Genomic DNA, 13117 nt, shown 5'->3' on the forward strand with positions numbered 1-13117 from the left:
ACATCTCCTATTAGGAAAACGGACCAAGTCAGGCTGCTATAGAGTCCTACACAGAAACTACATGCCAGCAGAAAACCTCACCTGAATCACGTGCTGTCCCTCACCTAACATAGAATAAAGAGACCAAAACGCATAACAAGAAGCATGCAGACAAAAACTGAATTGGAAACTGCAACAAGCCAGAGTCTCTGTATGCAGTGTAACAAAGGAAAAAAGAAACATCACACATCCTTATAAAACAAATCAAGAAATATAAAATCATCAGCAGTAAAACTGTACTAACAAAAAGAACATATTTCGAAACAGCTGATGAGTGGAATATCCAATAATTAAAAACTCATATAAAACATTTCCAGATACCAACAAAATATTTCAAAATAGCAGACACAAAGATCCAGTAATGAAAAATAATAAGGATACAAACATTTTTTTGCTCTGCATACCTGGGAACGTTTGATATCCAGGTGTCCTGAGATTGTTCTGAATTAGCAGGAGGTGGGGTGGTTTGCTTGGAACTTTCTCCTCTCTCAGTCACATACCAGCGCTCTCTCTCACACTGGCTCTCAATGACCCACCTATACACACATGCTCTCAGTCACTCACATATACAAATGTTTTTTCTCTCTCACTTATATAGGCTCTTAATTACACATTTACACACATGCTGTCTATCTTTTCACGCTTACACACACACAGGCTTTCAATCACATAAATACATGCTGTCTTTTTCTCTCACACACAGACTCTCATTCACATGCTTACAAACATGTCCTCTCTTTCTCTCATTTACACACAGGCTCTCAATCACATACTCACATGCTCCCTCACCTAAATCAGCTCTCAATCACACACATACACACATGGTCTCTCTCTCTCATTTAAACACAGGCTCTCAATCACATACTCACATGCTCCCTCACCTAAATCAGCTCTCAATCACACAGACACACATGGTCTCTCTCTCTCATTTAAACACAGGCTCTCAATCACATACTCACATGCTCCATCACCTAAACCAGCTGTCAGACACAGACACACATGATCTCTCTCTTACTTATACACACAGGCTCTTAATCATACATACACATGATCTCTCTCACACACAAAGGATCTCAATCATACACACATACTCTTTCAAACAAACAGGTTTTCAATTACAAACTTACACATACAGGTTCCCAATGGTAAACTTACATTCATGCTCTCTCTCTCACAGGCAGGATCTCAATCACAGACATACTCTCTTTCACATATACAGGCTCTCAATCATTCACATACATGCAATCTCTCACTCACACACACAGGATCTCAAACACACATGCTTGCTCGCTCATTCACTCTCTCTCTCCCCCCCCCCCCCTCCCCCCGGGAACTCGCGGCAGCAGCAGCCACCTCCCAACGCTAACCTCCTTCATTTTCTGCCCTCGCGGAGGCGAAGGCGGAGTCCCATCGGCCGCGGTTGAAGATTTTCATTTTCCTCCGAGCCGCGCTGCAGTCGTCTTCCCGTCGGACACTAGCGTGCCTGCGCGGGTCTTCCCGCGCAGGCACCCGATGCTCTCCACTTCCTCTTCCGGGCCGCGGGAAGAAGAGAGCACCGGCGTGCTCTCTTCTTCCCGCGGCCCGGAAGAGGAAGTGGAGAGCATCGGGTGCCTGCGCGGGAAGACCCGCGCAGGCACCCGATGACTCCAGCGCTGGCACCCGGCTGACACCCGATGACTCCCGCGCAGGCACCCGGATGACTCCAGTCGGCGTGCTCTCTTCTCCTCCCCCCCGCGGCCCGGAAGAGGAAGTGGTGAGCATCGGGTGCCTGCGCGGAAGAAGAGACCACGCTAGTATGGTCTCTTCTTCCCGCGCAGGCACCCGATGCTCTCCACTTCCTCTTCCGGGCCGCGGGGGGGGGGGGGGGGGGGGGAGGAGAAGAGAGCACGCCGGTGCCGCTGACTCCAGCTGTCCTGCCGCGTTCCGCCCGGGCTGACAGCATTTTAAGCCCGGGCGGCGGAGGACCGGGGAGCAGCTGGGTCAGCGGGGAACCGCGAAGTATGGCGACACTTGTCTGCGAGCCAGATGCAGCCCTCAAAAGAGCCATATCTGGCTCGCGAGCCATGGGTTCCCGACCCCTGCTTTAGAGCATTGGTTCCCAACCCTGCCCTGCGGACCCCCCAGCCGGTTGGGTTTTCAGGATATCCACAATGAATATGCATGAGAGAAAAATTGCATGTAATGGAGGCGGTGCATAAACATTTTCTCTCATGTATATTCATTGTGGATATCCTGAAAACCCGACTGGCTGGGGGGTCCCCAGGACAGGATTGGGAACCACTGCTTTAGAGAATGCCTCCAAACTCTCACTGCAGCTGACCTACAGAAGAGACAAGCCTGTCTGCTACTTTCATGTCATTCACTGAAGCTGTATAGATGTAGACTCAGTAATCTGGTGGAGGGAGCCTGCTCCTAATCAGATCTTTCTCCTTTTCCTGGTCTTTATTCTGAAGGTCATCCACATTTATGGAACAAACTTACCCCATGTCACCTGTAGATCATAACTGAAATTGGCAGAATTTGAAAATAACCCTTAATTTTTGTGTTTCTGACAAGCAAACCTTTTCAATCTTTCCATGACAATATTATACCTATTACCTATTTAAAAAGAATATATTTCTATACAGAGCTTTGGTGTAGCCAGCTTTTCTAGCTGATTATAATAGGTCACTTGACATGTGCATATAAATAGATGGCAGCATTTTGGGGCCCCACCTATTAAAGCAGGAGAGGAAAATGAGACAGCTGCTGTCAGCATTTGAGGATGGGCCAAGGTCAGTCTTCTTAGCTGCAGAATGGGAAAATCCCAGGTCAATGAAGGATGCCTGTATGATCTCAAGATTTCCATTATTTAAACTTTATCTTGGAATCTCTCTAACTTTGCTCAGTTCTGCTGTTGTTCCCAGGGCTTTGAGACCGCTCTGCATATGCTTCTCTCTATCCCTCTGTTAGGATAAAGTGACAAAACAGCCTTTAATGTGTTGTATTGTGAAGAGGTTTACACTTACATTTGGTCTTTGCTGTTTTACGCTGAAATATTAAAAATCGGTCTATGCAAGTTAATTTTTACTCTTAAAAGCTATCGTTTCTTTACCAAAAAGAGTACCAGCAGAAGGTTCAACTTTACATTTACAATATTCAGATATGTGCTTTCGGGGAGAAGACATTAAAAATAAATTCTATACCCGCCCCCCTGCCCCCTGAAATAATCTGAGACAGGCCACATTTACATATTCTCTCTGGTGACACTTTCTAATAGGACCAATCATTGAGTATTGTCATTTAGTGGTACTATTATTTGATTCTGAATTCTTTTCTTCCTTGTATACTGCATTAATTAAGGACACTATGGGATAGAATTTTAGTAAGCTGCTCAGGAGCCTAATAACTGGCCAACCTTGTCAAATGTTGAAAGAAAAACTGGCCAGCTATCTATAGTTAGGCTCCTAACTTAGATTCCTTTCTAAAGTTAAGTTCCTATATGTCTCTTTTACAGAAAGACCTAACAAAGGGGCCAATTCACTACCATGCACTAGCCACTGCGCACAGCCTAACACACTTTTTGGATGCATGTTCATAACCCCTGATCCAATAAGAGGATTAGCATGTCCAAAATGCGCTTCCAAATCTCTGTAGCTAATAGTGTTCATCACATGGAAATCCATGTAGATGAGGTTATTAGCTTAACCCCCTTGATCCAATACATTTTCCACGCAGCCAGTGCACCCTTGCAATGCGGCAGATTTTTCGCAGGCTGGGGCTGGCGTAAAGGTATACAACGCTGAAGGGCAAATTGAAAAAAAAAACAAAAGAAAAATCCTGCTTTCTGAGATTCCTCCTAATAGTATTGTAGCAATACTATGTAGGAGGAACCAAATAAAGCAGAATTTACATTAAAAAAAAATTTTTTGAAAAAAAATTTTGGACGTCCAATACATACACAAGATACTGTCCAGGCTGTGTATCTTGTGCGTGTATATGCTAGAGGCAGGAGAAAACGGTCATTCATAGATAGAGCATCTGTTTTTCCAACTAGCTTGACAGCCCATTTGACAGCCACCTCTGCTGTGCTCCCGATTTCCGAGGAGGCGCTAGGGATGCACATTTGTCCCTAGCACCTCCTTTTTAACGCGACCCCTCATTTTAATACTGGATCGGGAGCCCAGGAGAGGTGGTTGGGCACGTGTTAGGAAAACGGGCACTCAATGCTGAGTGCCCATTTTCTGCATACATTTATTGCATCGGCCCCAAATTGGATTCAGTATAAAAACATAAATACAAAATCCATAAACGTAGTCTCCAGAATGTCAGGATACAAATCAGACTGGTTTTCAGGATATCCCTAATGAAGTTGCATGAGAAATTTGCATACAGAAGAGGAAGTAATGCAAATATGTTATGTATGTTCATTAGACATATCCAAAATACATAACTGCAGGATTGCAGTTTGACAACCCCAGTTTACTTAATGCTAAAATATAGAGGGGCCAATAGTTAGCGCTTCTTAGCCAGATAAATAGGGTCTTAGCTGGCTAAGCAGCAGCCACTGAATATCTGGCTATGTTCAACAGCTGCCATTTAGCCAGAAAAGTATTTATCAGACTACGTACACAGCTGGATATCTTGAGGAGGGGCAGTGGGCAGATTGAGGCGATGCTACTTGTTTAGTTACCATAATTGGATAAGTGCTGTTCTCACAGGACAAGCAGGATGGTAGTCCTCACATATGGGTGACGTCAGTGGATGGAGCCCTGTTACCGAAAACCTTTCTGTCAAAGTTTCTATAAAGCTTTGACTGACATTGCACACTGAATGCACTGAGCATGCTCAGCCTGCAATTATCCCTGTGACCACAGATGTCTCCCCTCAGTCTTCTTTTTTCCGCTGTGCAGTAAGCATAGCGGTTAGGAGCTCTGTGAGAAATTCTCACAATTTTTCCGCACGGAAACACTTAAACTTTTACTTCACAAACGCTTTTCCCCTGCACAGGTCTCCCTTCACGTACATTTATTCGACGCTCTGAGTACTATGCCCTGTTTTTCGGTCAGTTCCTGTCACCTCACTACGGTTTCCCCAGCCTACCAACCGAATTGTGGCCTTCCCTCTCCCTATGTTTTTACAGTTAGCCCCACACAGCCTGCGAGTGTCCTCCTGTGACCCTCTGCCTGGTTATTAGCGCTAGTGGGATAGGAACTTCCATGGTTACTGTTGCCGCCAGGGCCTCTGTCGAATTCATACTTCGGTACCTTTGTGCAGTCGATGCCCCCATAGACACCCCTCCCCCCCCCCCCCCCCCCCCCGCGGTCCGTCGATGCCATCGATCCCCACATCAATTCTTTCAGTGCCATCAATGTTTTCATCCATGGCGCTGATTTTTCCATCGATGCACACCTTGGTATCGTCGGTGCCATCGATGCCCGGGTCGGTGCCGTCGACGCCTGGGTCTGTTCCATCGATGCCTGGGTCGATGCCATCACCGCCCGTCTCCCTCCATCGATACCATTGACGCCCATGTCGTTTCCATCGGTGTCCTCGTCATTCCTATCGATGCGGCCATCGATTCTGTCGATGCCGATATCTATTTCCCGATGCCATCGATGTCTATTCGATTCTTTGATGCCACATCATTTACATCGATACCTATGCCGATGCTGTCGGTGCCTCCGTCATTGTTATTGTTGCTCTGCCGGGGCCATCGACGTTTTTTCATCTATATTTTTGACGATACCCTCGAGGCCGCTTCTATGCGCCATCGATGCTGTCAATATTGACATAGCACCTACACGCAATTCCCTCGCCTAAACAGTGCTCCATGCTTTGGGTTCTTAACTAAAGCCCCGTATCAACCTAAGACACTACATAGTGCCAGGAGCAGTGCAGGCATGCTGACAGTCCGCCATCATTCGCCATCCAAGACAATGAGGGCATCCACCTCGGCACTGGGGAAAGACCAGGCCGAGCACCGTGGCACTCATTGTCACCGACGCCATCCAAGACATCGGTGCTGTCGTACTCGGTGTTGGAGAATGCCCGGGCTGAGCAACATCGCTACTGCCACCGCCACTGTTCCACACCTTGCTGGCAGTCCTCTGTGCTCCAGAATGACCGGACCAAGTTCTGAGGAATTCTGCACTGGCATCACAATACATCGAGCCACTGCAAAGAGGGCCGGGTTCATGAGTCATAATGACTCCCCTGTACCCGAGGCGTTCCCCCACAGACACCGGTGCGGGGTTCTGACCCTCCACAAATTACTGTGGTAGCGCCAGACACGCTCAGCCTGTCTCCTCTGTACCTGCGCTACCATACCAGGTTACAGAGTTGAGTCGGACGTTTACGTCCTTCAAGCTTGTCCCTCGATGCCTCCTGAAATCCACGGAGCCATTGATCTTCACCGGCTCGTCCTTCTGCGATCCACGATGGATGGTAAGTACTCTAATCCCGCTTCAGCGACAATCCCATTGAGACTTGTTCTCTAAATCGGGCCATATGGTTCGAAAGGTTCTAGGTCGTCTTGTCTTCCAAGAAACGTATTAGTGTTGCATATCACTATTGCCAGCTATGTCAGACACAATACCAAGAGAACCTCTCTACCAATCATTTGGGATTGCATCAGGACATCCTCCCGTTGTCAGCAACGGGACTCTGTACTGATTAATAATCGGACTTCTGGTTCCTAATTAAGGACCGAAATCCCAGATGCATTCGCTGATCTGCTAGACACAAGATCCAGCAAACACTGCCTCAATTGCAAATCCACCTTGAGGCCTGGCGACAGGTCTTAACGTTTTCTTGTACAGCACACAGAAATGCGGGTAAGACTTTTACCGCTCATGCTCCCGTGGCAGATTACATGATATCCAGATTACATCAGCCCCGCCAGTTGGACACCTCCTGGTCTCTCAACTTGCCGGATATCAGAGCGGCTGCCCCGCTTGGTACCAAGGTTGAGGGTACAGTCCCCAGGACGCTACAAAGCGCGGGGGGGGGAGTTTTAATCTCACTATTCTTTCTTTCAACAGAAAGTAGTTACTCTCCACCCATCCTGGACCTCAAAAATATCAACTTTCTTCAGAAGGGTCAGGTAAAATGGTGTCTCTTGTCACCATACTTCCATACCGCAGTAAGTATGTTGCCTCTCTCCTCTAATCTTTCTATGTGCTTCATGGTGAGTCAACAATAATACAATCCCAAGCTCTGCCGGTTGCTCCAGCTTCGGCAACTTGGGTATTTCATTAAATCACTAGCAGTGACTGCTGTTTCTCTAGGGAGTAAAACATCATTCACACTTTTCCTTGCATGGACAGCTGCATAACAACAGTCAATCCAAGCAAGGAGCTCTATCTTCTTCATGACTCACTATAAATCTACTACCTGGGATTGCTGTTAATTACCATAAATCCCATATAGAACACTTCTGGACACCACAGTCACAACAAACTTCCTGTCCAACAACCGCGCAGACATTCTGACAAATTCCTATATTTCTCTGCGCGCATACAACTTAACCTCAGCCCCTCAATTCTTTCATTGCTGGGCCACGGGAATTTTTCACCATGCACTTTACTCATAATTCCAGATTTGCTATGAGTAAGATTCAGTGAAATTTCAATTATCAGTGGATCTAAGCTGTTCAGCTGTTTTCATCCCTGATCCATATTGCAGATCTAGAACCAAAACCTAGGCTGGTCCTGCTCAAGCACGCATTTACTCAGGGTTGCAGAGTTTGAACTAACATCTTCTCAACCCAATATGAGTCTATTCCGCTTCATGCAGAGTTCCACATCATCTTCCTGGAGCTTCGAGCCATGAGTTATGCCTTTATGCCTTACAATACTGCCTCTGCAACAAACCTTTGTGCATACAGACAGACAGTATAGTGACAATGTGGTATTTCCAACACACAAGCATGCACAGCCTCTTAGCTGCTCTGCTAGGAAGCTGAGCAGCTCTACCCTTGGCCCTTGCTCACTCCTTGCATCCCCGGGCCACTTATCAAACAGACTTACTGAACGCACTAGCAGACCTTCTCCATATAGGTTTCCATCCTCTCGGATGGTCTCGGACTTCATGTGTAGCGAGAAAAATCTTCTAGCACTGAGGTCAACCGACCTTGCCCTCTGCGTCTGAATCGAACCATACGGTGGATAGATTCTACTCCCTACACATGTCTCAAATGCGTTCCCATGGACGCCTTTGCTGCAACAAAGGCCTCTTATATGTGCCTCTTTCGATGCCTCTCATAGCCAGCACTCTTATGCTGCACCGGGACGGGGTTCACTGTTTCTCAGACCCACGTCCTGGCCAAGGCCAGTATGCTTTCCCATACTTCTCAATCTATCACACCAGTAACCAATTCGCCTTCTCACAGGTCAGTCTCATATCATGGACTCACTGATCTTCTCAGGTACTGGTAGTGTCACAAAAACCTTCCACACATAAATCTTACCATTCAGAATTGCATGATTTACCACATGGCGCATACAAAAGGATATTACCCCCTTTTTTTCTACACCATTCTTTTCTCTTACTCCCTCGGATTCTGCTCCCCAGACATCCTCCACATGGGTACACCTCTGTTCCAATTGGCGTACCACTTGGGAGTGGGGATACCCGATTAACGGTTCAACCCCTTCTGAGTCAGCTTACCATGGGTTATCCACTGATTAAGCCGCCTCTATTTTTACTGGTTACAGAATGGGGCCTATATTTAGTGCTTACAAGACTCATTCGTTCCCCGTTCGAGCCTTTCCATTCCTCTCACTTAACAGTCTGGCATGGGAAATTCTTTCCCTCGTAATCATCACTTATTTATTTATTTTGAATTTTTCTATGCTGCCGTTCATGTAGCAAATACATATCACATCGGTTTACATTGAAACAGTTGTTGCATAATAGCATTATATGGAACAGGGGTTACTCGGAACTGGGATCCATGAAGGTAAGATACCTGGGGTGTAAATACAAACTGCTAATATATCAATCAAGAATGACACCAAGATTAAGTTAAATTAACAGAATAACGGACAAATAATTAATTAAACTAAAGAGCATACATTAAGATGTCGCCAAAATCGAAATGAAATGCTATCAAAATTTTGAGAAAAACTCCGAGTTACTGCAGTGGTAGGAAGGGGAGACTGAAAAAGGGAGGAACTGGGGAGAGATTATTAAAGGTAAGATAATGAGCCAAATAGGAACAGGTGAGAGAGATGGAGGGAATTTAACTGAGGATTGCAAAAGGCGGCTAAGGGGCTGAGGGTGCTGGGAAGAGGTGGATTTCGGGGAGGGAAGGATAGTACGGGATAGGGAGGAAGGGTAGAGAGTTAGACCACTTCTGCCAACAGGGTCAGTTACATACTCACCCGACCCTGTGTTCCTCCATGACCGAGTGGTCTTACGTATTCAACTTCATATCCTTCTTAAGGTAGACGCAGCATCTCACCTTACTCAAAATATACTCTGCCCACTTTTTCCCAACACCTCTCTCTCACCAGGGCAAGAGGGTTTTTCACTCCTTGTACTGTAAAAGTGCACTTGCATTCTATCTAGACCGCACTACACTCCATAGGAATTACACCTAACTCTTTCCTTCTGTTGCAAAAGCCAAGCTGCGAGTTCCAGTGGGCAAACAGACCTTTTCCTCCTAATTGACGGTCTGTATCTCTTTTTCCTACCAACAAGCAGGCATTTCACTATAACACTATGTGTAACCACACTCTGTTAGGGCCGTAACGGCCTCAATAGCTCACCTTCGGTCGGTGCCGCTTGTACATATTTGTAAGGCTGCGACCTGGAGCTCTCTCCATACTTTCGCAGCCCATTGTTGCTTAGGTAAGACTGGCCGGCATGCTTCCATGTTTGGCCAGTCCGTCTACTCATATTCTTTTCGGTTTAACTACCCAACATCTTTCCACCAACCTGTTAAGGGTTTCAGGATGCCCTCCTTACCAAATTCCACACCCGTCGTTGCGCCTTTTGCACGTCTTTGGGTGCATTTGGTGCACTCTCGGGCATCCTCGGCTCGGTACTCACCCATATGTGAGGACTACCATCCTGCTTGTCCTGTGAGAAAGCAAATGTTCCTTACCTATAACAGGTGTTCTCACAGGACAGCAGGATGTTAGCCCTCACGAAACCCACCTGCCACCCCGCGGAGTTGAGTCTACATACGTTTTATTATTTTAGTTTTGTTTGCGCTTTTTGCTAGAAGTCGAGACTGAGGGGAGACACCTGTGGTCACAGGGATAATTGCAGGCTGAGCATGCTCAGTGCACTCAGTGTGCTAGTGTCAGTCAAAGCTTTATAGAAACTTTGACAGAAAAGTTTTCCATAACAGGGCTCCGTCCACTGATGTCACCCATATGTGAGGACTATCATCCTGCTGTCCTGTGAGAACATCTGTTACAGGTAAGCAACATTTGCTATATTTAGACTTATCCAGTTAAGTCAACCAAATAAAGGTAGACCTGCTCAATTCCAGGTCTGAAGTTAGCTGGATATAATTTATCTGGCTAACCAGAACTTATCCTGGTATATTCAGCAGCTAACTTACAGGCCGATACAGTAAGGACTCGTTAGAAAGAGTGCGGCTAGAAGACCCTCGTTTGCACAGTTCGGATCACATACCGCTCGATACTCTATTTAAATTGCTTGCAAATGCAAGCCGTGTCCAACGCGCGTCCATGAAGCGCAATCCATTTTACTGTATAGGCGCTTTATACATCGCCTATACAGTATCCTGGGTGCGCTGGTACCTGTCATTTCAAATGTAATTTGAAATGACAGGTACCAGGAAGTGGATCCCAACTTTAACCAAAAGAAAACCTAAAATCCCCTCCTCCCGAAGCGACTCAACATGTAAAGTATTGTGAATAAGTATAACCAAAGTTAACTTACTTTTTCTTTCTTTCAGCCCTCTCTGCCCTCCTCCGGAGGCGCCGTGGCTCCCCTGCCTTCCGGGGGCAGCCGGCGGCGAAAGCAGCTTCCAGCGGCCCCCGCCGGCGAAGACGGACGAATGCACGCCCGTAGTGCACAGGCGATCAAGCCAGCGAAAGCACATGAACGGGCGTGCATGACGTACGCCATGACGTCACGCACACCCGTTCATGTGCTTTCGCTGGCTTGAGCGCCCGTCAATTTGGATGCTCAAGCCAGCGAAGCGTATGAAAGTATGCCGTGACTTCATGCGCTTCGCTGGCTAGAGCGCCCAAATTGATGGGCCCCCAAGTCAGCAAAAGCGTATGTACGGGCGTGCGTGATGTCACGGCGTACGTCACGCACGCCCGTTCATGTGCTTTTGCTGGCTTGAGCGCCAGTGTACTACGGGCGTGCGTTCGTCCGTCTTCACCAGCAGGGGCCGCTGGAAGCCGCTTTCGCCGCCAGCTGCCCCTGGGAGGCAGGGGAGCCGCGGCGCCTCCGGAGGAGGGCTGAAAGGGCTGAAAGAAAGAAAAAGTGTAAGTTAACTTTGGTTACACTTATTCACAATACTTTACATGTCGAGTCGTTTCGGGAGGAGGGGATTTTAGACTTTTAGGTTTTCTTTTGGTTAAAGTTGCTTCAGGAGGAGGGGAGAGAGGACTGGGGCTCCCTTGGAGACCGGCACTCATGGACGCGGCCAGGGCAGGTGAGCGGGGGCTGGGGGAAAGTTTGCCGTCTACCCTTACCCCTGCCTCTAATGCAGGGGTAGGGGTAGGCGGTAAATTAGCAGGTTAAATGCGCGGCTAAACTGCAGGTTAAAAAGGCGATAGTCGGGGCGCACGTTACTGAATGGGGGGGAATAGCTAATCCGATCGTTTACATCTCATATACATGCCGCGGGCGGAAAGGGTTACCCGTTGATTTAAAGAAGCGGTAAGGATGGGTTAAAAGGGATAGTGAATCGCGGGTTGGACTAACGCGGCCAAATTGTGAGTAGAAAGCGGGTTAAAAGCAGGGTAACCGTGGCCGCACTTTACTGTATCGGCCTGTTAGATAACCAGATATCTTTGAATATTGGGCCTAGAAAGATTTTAAAAAAGGAAAATTTTTAAGCACATTCACCTCTCTGTAAGGTAGTCCAATTCATAGCAGCTCACTCTTCCAGATGCTTTCTCTACTCCATGTTTTGAACTTACACAGAAATCTAGTATTACAAAATCATAACTTACTGACAATGGAAGGAAGAATTAGATCCTGAATCTTGCATTTTTGACTGAATATACCCTTAAATTTTGAGGAATTTAATGTTTCTGATATACATCTGTGTTTGATTCAAATGATTTTCCTTTTATTTTAAAATATATTTTTTTTTATTAGAATTAAAAACATCCCTTCAAGAACATCAGTCAGCCCTGGAGCTCATAATGAGCAAATTCAGAGAACAAATGTTCAGGTTGCTTATGGCTAGCAAAAAAGATGACCCAAGCATACTTCTGAAATTGAAGGATCAGCATTCTGAGGTAAATAATTTATCTCTTTTGTTTGTTTAATGTTTAAATGTGTCTAATTTCATCAGTGTAGCACACCTCTGTGTTTTATTCTATGTACTGATGAAAAAGTCAATCAAATATGGATACCTTTATTTGCAAACAGTGTGTACCATATGCAAGTTCATATAGCAAAAAGATACAATGGCTATAGAAAGTCTACACCTCCTTGAACATTTTTTACATTTTGGTATGTCAGTGCATCAAACTTGCATGCATTTAAAAGAGGATTTTGTTTCTGCTCATCAACATACCATACTGCACACCTTTCAGGGCTAAAAATGTTTTATTGGAAGACAAAGCCAGATTGGGTATTAAATAAGTGATCTGTCTTTTTGAGTATAATATATATAGAGAGAGAGCTATCTCTCTGTCTCTCTAAGCAGGATGGGTGACATCACAGGATGGAGCCCAATCACGGAACACTTTTGTCAAAGTTTCTAGAACTTTGACTGGCACCTACTGGGCATGCCCAGCATGGCACTAAACCTGCAGCCAGCAGGGGTCCCCCTTCAGTCTTCTTTTTTCCGCGCAGCACTAGCCACGCGGGTTAAGGAGCTCCACAGAGATTCTTGACAAGCAGATACAGGACTTTGCAGAGTCCCTGCCTC

General features: G+C 46.4%; 1 protein-coding gene across 2 annotated transcripts in view; it reads left to right on the plus strand.

Annotated features, from left to right (window-relative positions):
- Positions 1 to 13117, plus strand: part of FGFR1OP2 (FGFR1 oncogene partner 2) — a 136796-nt gene that overhangs the window by 83060 nt on the left and 40619 nt on the right. For both annotated transcript variants that reach the window (XM_029600169.1, XM_029600170.1), the window contains exon 4: positions 12337 to 12479. In XM_029600169.1, the coding sequence (XP_029456029.1) occupies positions 12337 to 12479 (143 nt within the window). The remainder of the gene's footprint in view (positions 1 to 12336; positions 12480 to 13117) is intronic.

This window comes from Rhinatrema bivittatum, chromosome 4 (genome assembly GCF_901001135.1).
Source record: "Rhinatrema bivittatum chromosome 4, aRhiBiv1.1, whole genome shotgun sequence".
Classification (NCBI taxonomy): domain Eukaryota; kingdom Metazoa; phylum Chordata; class Amphibia; order Gymnophiona; family Rhinatrematidae; genus Rhinatrema; species Rhinatrema bivittatum.